Here is a 10,116-nt window from a genome sequence, read left to right as displayed (position 1 = left end):
TTTGCCAGTTTTGTACATTGTAGCTCTGTGCTCAAGTAAATTCTAGTGTCGAGGAGTTAAAATACAGTGGTAGCAAATGTATGCATTAAACATAGCAGAACATTCAGTCTTTCACTGCGCAGCATAAAGCAAAAGCCTTTTCAGAAGCAGCGCTAGTACAGTACATGAGAAAGGTTTGGAGACAACTAACTTCCAGTCCAGCTGGTGATCAATTATGTTTGGAAAGTGGGAGTCCCATAACCAGACATTTGTCAGAAATGATTGGAATTAAGGCTCTAATTATGCAAATAGCTGATAAATTTGACAATTAGAACTGAAGGCAAGTTGACTCCAAACCTGCTGTTTCTATTAAGCATATAATATTTTCCAAGTTAAAATTTGACTTGACATTCATACTAGTAGTAGAATATACAGCTTTCAATCAAACGTGTCATCACACTGTAAATAAAAGGTCATAAACACCTGATTTAGCGAAAACTAAAGAGACAGTTCTGTGCTTGTTCCACCAGAACTTAAATACGTACCACACGTCACATAAACGAACACAAAATATGAAAACATTCAGAGGAGAAATAAACATCAGTCCTTTTGGACCTGTGCTTGTCAGTGAGAGCCGCCATCGTAGTTTCTAGTTCGCCAAACATTCATTTGTTTTGGTTGAAATCTCTTGCATCAAAAGTCACGTGACTTTAAATGTAATTCCAGGGGCCTGGAAATGAATACAAGAGGATTTATCGCCAATCACAGGTTCAAACAAGAGAGATGTGATTATACCGTGTATTCAGTGTCGAGGAAAAAAACACTCCAATAACAATTAACATTACATTCATTCTGCAAGTGGGCCCAGAGATCTTTGGGAAATCTTTTTCATTCATAGAAAAACACAAAAGGTGCCGTCCTACAACAGTACATGAGTACTTTTTTTTTGTCTTCTGCCCAGATGATGATGTTTCTGGATGAGGTCAATGATGTTCGCCTGTTTACCATCACCTTCATCATCAGCGTTATCACCATCACTGCCAATGCACAAACACTGCATAAGGCATATGAAAAGCAATATATAGGCCAGCTGTATATTCAGTTAGAACCCTAGTTATGTACATAGGACCATGAGTATGTTAAGGCCGATGAGACCCTTCTAGTCTGCACAAGCGTTCTGCTAGCAACTAGCTTAGCTGAATATTGTTTGGTATAGATGCACAAAGACGGCAAGCAGTACTTTCCTTGGCCAGGTGGAATGCTTATATAGAGTGAATCAACATTCAGTAATAAGGTCATTGTGGCTGTCACAAATTTGAAAGCTGAGAACGTGAACAGTAACATTGAATATGTAGTATTTTCTTATCTTAAAGGGGTACTCCAGTGATTTGGTATTGTGCTTCCATGAAGTCGGGGGACTCCCATTGGACAGATTAAAAAAAAGAAAAAGTTGTGAAAATTAAATCACAAGATATCCTGATTTTTAGTCCCTGTGTGGATCTGTTCCTGTATTTCCCATAATTCTACTGGATGCCATCATTAGATTAGAGTAACTGGACCTTAATTTGTAAAATTGGTGGAGTGCCCCTTTAACTGTGCTCCCAATCAACTTAGACAGACAGATCATTGAAGCCCTTGTAGTCAAAATTAGAAAATAACCAAAGCCAACTTATGTCTTCATTCTGTTTGATTTGCATCCACCTACAGAAATAAACTCGTGCATTTAGCCTTCACGTCACGTTTTTTCTTCTCACTTTGCCTCCAGGGTTCCTGATACAGGCAGCCTGGTCTCAGAGCGACACATCAGCGCCTTTTCTTTCCACCCTTGACTTGACAGAGACAAAGAGACATTTCTAATGCATCTCAAATGATGCAGGAACCCAGTCGTGCGTATCTTTGCGACTAGGGAGCAATTAAAAGTGGAATATATAATTGCACATGATGACTTTATGGAAACCAAAACAATTATAAAGTCAAGCCATGTGCCTCCCTCTGGAGACAGGCTTGCGTTGTTCTTCGTTGAGGTCATTTATAATAGGAGAGCAAACAAAGCAACGTCAGGGATTCTTCACCTCTCATTCTTTTGGAAAGTAGCACACATAGATGAATACAAGCGTGCTCACATCGCTGTACAGGCTTTTTCCACCGAATACTGTGCTGAGATTGAATGCCTGCCTCTCTGCTATAACCTTCAAATGCCAAAAATAGGTATCCCTGGTGTATTGGCTGTACTTTCTACGCACATGCATACGGCTGAAGCGAGGGATTGGTGGAATTGATGAATGCAAGAGATACTGAGTCATTGCGAATCCAAAGAGAAGAGAAATGGGAGGAAGGAGAGGAAGAATTAGGCCAAAAAATGAGTGTGATCTATATGTAGAAATCAGGTCATACGCTGCATATAGGACGAAGGATTCATCTATCAAACCAACCTAACAGACTGTTTTTGGCTTTGATATGCAAACCCTGAATGAAGACATAGTCTAACTTCTCTATATGCCACAAAAAAGCTGATTATGATACCAGTGAGGCTGTTCCTGTGCGCGCGCACTAACAAACACACACACACACACACACACACACACACACACACACACACACACACACACACACACACACACACACACACACACACACACACACACACACTATACCTGTGCCACCATAACGCATTCAGCAAACAGTGACTTGCTTACCTTAGCTTTCCTTGCTAATGCATGCATAGCTTAAGTGCAAACCCTTATCATCAAATGCATGAGCACGTTCAACAAAAGCTTGTATCCTATTTTTGACTATACAGCCCGTTTTACTTTTAGATAAATGCAGCAGGTATGTTATTATACTAAATCCTGGATACATTCTGTAGGTTTGTGGAAGCAGATTTAGGATGGAGAGATGAGTGGTTGCTAGGTGACTGGATAAAAAGAGGCCACAGGTGGACTCATCCCAGCACGAACTCCTCTCCTGCTCTCTTGCTTTTCCTTGTCTATGCTGCCAAGAACAGAGGTTGTGGTCGTGGCCCGAGTGGTCACAGAGAGGCCAAGGCACATTTTTTGTGTGTGTGTCTCAGCCATCTAAATTCTGCACTTTGTACGTTTTCTCTTTTATTAGACTGTTTTTTTTTTCTCTTTACTGCATCCTTTTATATAACAGTGCAGCAATCCGTATCATAGCTTCACCTCTGAATCTCTTTGACTGCCCTTCACTACTCTCACAAAACATGCTGGAGAGGCAGATTGTTCAGTGCTGTCCTCTATCTCTTCGTCTCTTTTTCTTTCCCTCTTGCCCCCCACCCTGCCCCTTCCTCTTCCTCATCTGCTAAGTTTTACATTACATAATCCTTATTGGCTTTGAGTTCATTGCAGCATAAGTTGAAAGATGCACAGCAAAGCTCTTGTTACCCAACAGGCCAGTCCGAGCCTCTCCTCCCACATCACCTGAATCATGACTCATCCATGCGCCATGGATTCTTTATCAATAAACAATCTCTCCCCTGCAAGATCAACACCACGCCAAACTGCAAGCAGCAATGTAACTTCACAAACAATGAAGACATAATGACATCCTGTACACATTGCACTGATAGTGGCTTGATTGGTTTGCTAGCTGGAGAATTTCCTCAGAAATGCACTGAACAGGAAGCTCCTTACTAGCATTTGTGATTATTGTAGGCACTCTGAAGACCTGGAGGACCAGCCTCAGGATACAAGAGCAGAAAGGTGGAAACTGGAGAGCAGCCGTGTCAATAAGTGATAGCTAAAGAATGGACGTCTGTCCTCCTGTTAATGTAAAGAACATTTCTAAAGCGATGGTGGAAATGCAAGCTTCTATCCTCCTCCTCCCATCCTATTTGAGCTTCACGGGCCAGGGGAGGCACGTGCGGAGTCCCAACATGGAGGAGAAGACGATGGTGGGCCGATGTTTCTTGAACCTCAGGCCCTTCTTCAGCCGTTGGCTGTTCTCCGCCACGTACAGCTCCCCCTGCTGGGCTCCACTAGATATCCGCGACACCAGCTCCCCGTGAACCACCACCTCCTGCTCTGAGCGCACAAAAACCTCCCTGAGCTCCTCCAGCCGTCGCTCCATCTCTCTGATAACACGTTGACGCTCCTCGACCTCCAGGAGGCGCCGTCGAGCTGCCTCAAACTCCATGCTGGAGCTGGGGGTTACGAGCTTGGAGGAGGGGGCCGTGGCAGAGGTGGATGGGGGATCTGAACCGGCTAGCAGAGCCCCTGTCACCCTCCGGAAGTCTCCCATGGAAATGGAGCGCCTGGTGGCCGGAGAGGCCAGAGCCAGGAGAGCGGATGCAGATGAAGAAGGTGGCATGTCTAATGGAGGAAGAGGGGGAGAAGCAGATGATGGTGAAGGTGAATCCGGTGGGTGGAGTTCAGGATGTGGGTCCTTGTTTTTAATAGCTGCTGCCATGTAGTCGGTTGTGTCCTCATCGTGAGTGTTCCTTTGTCGTCTCTTCATGGCCACTCTTTAGCTCTTCCTGCACTGCTGCTGTCGTTGTTGTCAGTGTTGATGTTTTTCCCTCAGTCCTCCTGTGTCAGAGCAGCCAAACAGTCGAGCAGAGAGCGCGGAGATGTGCAGTGATCCAGCCTGGGAACTGCTCCATTCATTAATAAGAGATCTGAGAGAAGCTAGCGCTGTCTCTGCATCTGAGTGGTTGTGCTCGGGAGGAGCCTCCCGGCAGCTCATTGGCTGCTGAGCATGTGAGCACGTCAGCTGATGATTGGGCAGCCTGCCTCTTTGCTGCTGATGCTGGCAGGCTGTCGTGTCCTCTGCTTGACTGTTTTGCTTCGCTGTCGTCATCTGGAGCTCTGCTTCAATCAGCTCTGCTCAGTCAAGCGAGGCAGGGTGAGGCAAGACATGCAGAAGCACCAGGTCTCTCTCTCCTCTTCGCTGATTCTGCTTGGCTCACTCCCTGTCCTTCCTTCCTCTTACCAGCTGGCCTCTGAATTTTTTCTTTCTCCCTTCCTCTTGCTCACATGGTTGCCACTAGCAACACCGTCTCCACATCAGATGGCATAAGCAGGAGGGAGGGGTGATGCTCCAATTTCACTCTCCCCTTTATCACCTTGCGTTATCACCCTTTCCTGGTACTCACTCTCCCCCCATTCCCTCCCTCTTTTGACCTATTTCAGAGCCCTCCAACAAACTATATCTCCCTCTTTAAGTCACATATCAGCAACATTGTCAGCAGGGCACGCATGCACATACTGTATTATTGCTGTGACAATAACATGAATGAAGTACTATTGATGTGCATATTTTAGGGAGTACTCGCATGGCAAGTGCTGAAGACTCGCTGTTGCTAAGAAACTGTTGCAGCAAAATTGGTGGCCTTGGTGAAAAAGATTGTATTCAAACATAGCAAATGTGATTAGTTAAGTCAAATTCATACTACTCTGTGGCACAACAGGCTTATGAAGACATTCTCCCACTGCAAATAGTGCGATGTGTAGCCCTCTGTATGCTTCTCATCCTGCCCTGTGACCTCAAATTCATTATTTCAAAACCGTGTATTATTCATGTAACAGATAAAGTGAGTGTCAAGCAAAGGTAGCCAAATGAAATTGTCTATAAAAGCTGTATTGAAGTGGAAAAACAAAGCATGAAGTGAAAAGGCAGCGATCTCAGGAGTCCAGTTTTTTAGAGCATGTAACCCAAATTAAAGCCACTGTGATGGGTATAATCCCAAATCTAAATACCTTGAACGTTAATCTGATGCCAGCTCTGCTGAATATGAACAGACACCCCTGCCTTCAGTTGTTCAATCACTTCATTACAACAGTGCTGCAACACGAAAACCTGATGTTTGAAATCAGCATGGTTCCAGCAATAATGACCACTTTCTACTTTTTGACTTGACTGACCTGACAGATCTCCTCGCTGTAATATCCTCTCCACTAACAGCTAAGCTTTTCTTGTCCGTCTAGACAATATTGACTGGCTCTGCTGCGGCACTGCAGAAGTGATATGATATGATGATATGAAGTGATGATGAGCGTGAAGTAAGACACACACACTCTTGTATAAAGAACTAAAAAGGGTAACGCTGGTGCATTTGGAGCAGGAGGAAGTGATGGTTTAAGTAACTCCCTTCAGCTAAAGTGAATCAAAACAATGAGGCTTTTAGCAGGTCAGAGGTGTGTGTGCAGGTGTGTGCGTGTCTATGTGCTTGCATATTTGAGTGTTCACTTAGTTCTTTGCTTTTATCTCAGGACTGGCATTGCATTAGCAGTAGCACTGACTGCCCCCCCTCCACCCACCCACACTTTTAGCTTCACTCATCTACTGATCTCTGGAGAGTAGTGAGGGAAAGGCAGAGGGGGTTGTACTTTATGTGCCCATTGAAGGAATAAATGAAACCCTAAAGATGCTGTCCAGGTCTTTATCCTGCATTTCAAAAAGCCAGAACGGATGGACAAAAGGATGCAAAGAGAACTGCTGTGGAGCTGCATGACATTCAGAGTTGAAGGGTACAACATACATTTAGATGAAACACTGGGTGTGTTGGATACTATGTTAAGAAGCGAACAAATTATATGTTTAGAATATCCGCTGATATGTGAGGAAGGGCCATGTGGTGCAGCCTTGTGAGGTTTAGTTGCACAATTTCCCTTAGATTTATACAGTTGTGCAATATAAACACAATTGCTTGAGTCAGTAAAGATTTTAGGGATCAAGATGAGATGCTTCAGCTGAGTATTTTTTTTTTAACATGATGCCCATTTTTGGAAGATTCTCGTGGTTGCACAACGTCCCGCAGTTAAAACCACTCACTCTAAACTAATCCCACATGGTGCCTAGAGTTCTGCACGCACAGATTGCCATCATCATTGGCAAACATCTTGAGCAGCAGGACTTGGCCTGCCTGCAAACAGAGGGATGCTTAACCAAAAAACTGCTTCGTTGTGACAAAGTCAGATGCACGCACTTTGACTCATTGTTGTACATTGACACACACAGGACGCCCACACACACAAGACAAGTTGTTCTATGTCTCATCATTTAGTACGCAGAATTAATTTCAGTGTTTAAATGCCTCCAGTAATCCTTCCAAAATAAAATTATCTCTAACTCTATTCCACCACCCATTTCCATCTATTTCTCTCTCCTCTCTCTTTATAGTGAAAAATGTGATGAAAGCCTGCTCTCAATCTCTCATACCCCAGCCTCTGTTCCAGATTACTTTAATCTGGCCGGTGTGTGTGTGTATTTGGTGTGTGCACATGATGAAGTGAGAGCATCTGTGTGCCTCTACATAGTGCTGTCTACTTTGGGTTAAAAATGCCTGTGATTGAGTATTTTGTTTCTTTTAGCTGCGTTTTTCTTTAGCATCAGAGTTGCGTATCTGCAGAACTGCATGTTTGCACATAAGCAGCAGCAGGTTGCAGCATGGCAGCAGTTATACTGAAAACATTACATCATCCGGTTTAATTTCAACGAATAAAGTCTGACCTGCAGAGGTGAGGATGAGGAAACAGCTGCAGCTCATACGTCAGTCTGTGGTAGCAAATACACTGGAATGGATTTCTTACCTATTATGCAGTTAGCAAGAAAAAACAATATACTGAGGTCAGGATTAGGGTGACTATGGATTTTATGAAGGCGACCTACTTAGCAACAAGCAAACAGACACAGTTAGTGACTAGCTGGTGAACAAAGTGGAGCATTTTGCAGCAAAACCTGACAAAACTAGGATGAAAATAGAGCAAATGCTGGACTTTTCCTTGTCAGGTGGCCAGAAACACAGCTCCAAATGAATGCTTATGTTGCTCTGTAGGCCTGTCTGATGGATGTGTAAAAGTAGCAACTGTTGGCTAACAAGCTCGCCATAAGTAATCAGGTGATGATACATCAATGTTGTGTTTACAGTGTTCACACTGTGCCCAATCGGCCCAAAAAACGCTCAGGTATTTTAAACACATTGTTCTCATGAGCAACAAGAACAACTGGAAATGCTGTGATGAAAACCTTGCATGCAAGTATATATGGGGAAAAGTATATTAGAGGACATGACGGGCAAAGCTTTTAGGTTGTTTCCTTTTTGTTTAAATATTAAGTTCTACTTTTTGTCACTCATGGGACTCTATGTAAGCAGTGCTGGTAACCTTAGTTGCTGGTACAGCTATTATCATATACGTCGCATGTACCGTGCCATACATCACATGCATGTAGTCACTTGATGACAGAATTGTGTAGCTTGTGTTGTATGTTGAAAAGCTAACACTGTGTTTGTGTGTGTGTGTGTGTGTGTGTGTGTGTGTGTGTGTGTGTGTGTGTGTGTGTGTGTGTGTGTGTGTGTGTGTGTGTGTGTGTGTGTGTGTGTGTGTGTGTGTGCGCGTGCAGGGCCAGAATGAATTATGGGTGACCATTTTGTTGCCATAAAAATGATCCATTACCCTGCAGACATGTGCCGCAGAGACGGCACAAGTGAGATTAAGTGTCAGTCTTAGGTTTTTGTGCTTGCATATGCAATTTAACAGAACCACAGGGGATGCTCGGCAGCACATCCCAACTACAACTCACATCAGCCAAAGACAAACAAAAACACCAACACACATAAAAAAGACCTCTTTAAATAGGTCTTTTATTGGAAGATCCAGATCTGGACAGTATCCCTTTTATGTCTTGAATCAGACAAGATATGTACTCTTGCATACACCCACACACACTCTCACCCTTACAAAAACCCAGCCTCAGCCTCCATTCAAGCAGAGGTCCTTCAGCAGACCCGAATAAAAATTGCACCACATTGCACCACATGAATGAGGGTGAGAGAAAGAGAAATAATAGGCATGGTTGATGTCGAGAGAGAGAGAGAGAGAGAGAGAGAGAGAGAGAGAGAGAGAGAGAGAGAGAGAGAGTGTGTGTGTGTGTGTGTGTGTGTGTGTGTGTGTGTGAGAGAGAGAGAGAGAAAGAGAGAGAGAGAGAGAGAGAGAGAGAGAGAGAGAGAGAGAGAGAGAGAGAGAGAGAGAGAGAGAGAGAGAGAGAGAGAGAGAGAGACTAGTCAGCATTAGAGTGTCTGAATCTGGTCAGAATCCCCGTCAAGTGTCAGTGAAGAAAATAACCTATAGGCCGCAGACCAGCGTGTGTCGAGGGCCGGTATTAGTTTTAAAAACAAATGTCTTTAAAACTAAAGCTATGGAAATTCTACACAGAACATACTATACAGCACTGGTACCGGTCTGTGGGCCATTTGGTATCGGCCGCACAGAGAGGCACACACTAATGATGATAATAATAATAACAACAACAACCTGAGCTGAATCCGACCCGGGACACACACCGATGATAATAATAATGATGATAACAGCTGGGTCGAGTCAGCTTGAATTAAAGGCATGATCTGGGATCGGGATCTGACCCGACACACACACACACACACACACACACACACACACACACACACACACACACACACCCCAATAATAATAATAATATTAATAATAATATCAACAACCCGGCCGGGATCCGACCCGGGACGTACACTGATGATAATAATAATGATGGTAACAGCTGGGTCGAGTCGAGTCAGCTTGAATTAAAGGCATGAATCAGTTTTTCAGTTTAAGTTGTGTAACTTCATTCTTATACATGTTGTTTGTATACTTGTATTTGCACGGTATTCAATTAAAATAAATAAATAAATAAATCAGTTTTTCAGCATCCAACCCGGGATCCGACCCGGTGCCTACCCAGGTCCGACCCGGAACTTATCCGGGTCCGACCCGGAACTTACCCGGGTCAGTCCCGTCAGTAATTTTGAACAATCAGGCTATTTGACCAGAACTTTTTTATAGGTGTCCCATAACACTTTTTAACGGACACCCGCCTGCAGTCAATCAGAATCGAGTATTCACCCAGACCATGGTATAACAAGGAGTTATACAGTCTGACGGAGTTACATTTACACAATTTCACTTACAATTTCAGCTGATTCATAATCAGAGCACAACTACGTTTTCGGAGATATTAATCAACTATTTGGATTGTGATTGTGATGGTTTCGGTGGAGCAGTGAGTGGGTATTTGTGCGCTACTTACGCATTCAGGCAGTCTGCAATACTTTGCCACGCTTTCTGTCGTTGTTTTATAACTGTGGCGGTGTTGCCTTTCTTTGTAATT

General features: G+C 43.7%; 1 protein-coding gene across 1 annotated transcript; it reads right to left on the bottom strand.

The window, feature by feature from the left end:
- Positions 1-3,825: 3,825 nt before the first annotated feature.
- LOC139341850 (TMF-regulated nuclear protein 1-like) lies at positions 3,826-4,452 on the bottom strand. The gene has a single exon (XM_070978571.1). It carries the CDS (start codon positions 4,450-4,452, stop codon positions 3,826-3,828), a length of 627 nt encoding a protein of 208 aa, XP_070834672.1.
- Positions 4,453-10,116: the final 5,664 nt, after the last annotated feature.

This window comes from Chaetodon trifascialis, chromosome 14 (assembly GCF_039877785.1).
Source record: "Chaetodon trifascialis isolate fChaTrf1 chromosome 14, fChaTrf1.hap1, whole genome shotgun sequence".
NCBI lineage: Eukaryota > Metazoa > Chordata > Actinopteri > Chaetodontiformes > Chaetodontidae > Chaetodon > Chaetodon trifascialis.
Note: the sequence above shows the minus strand (reverse complement) of the source record. Positions and strands in the feature narration are given on the sequence as shown.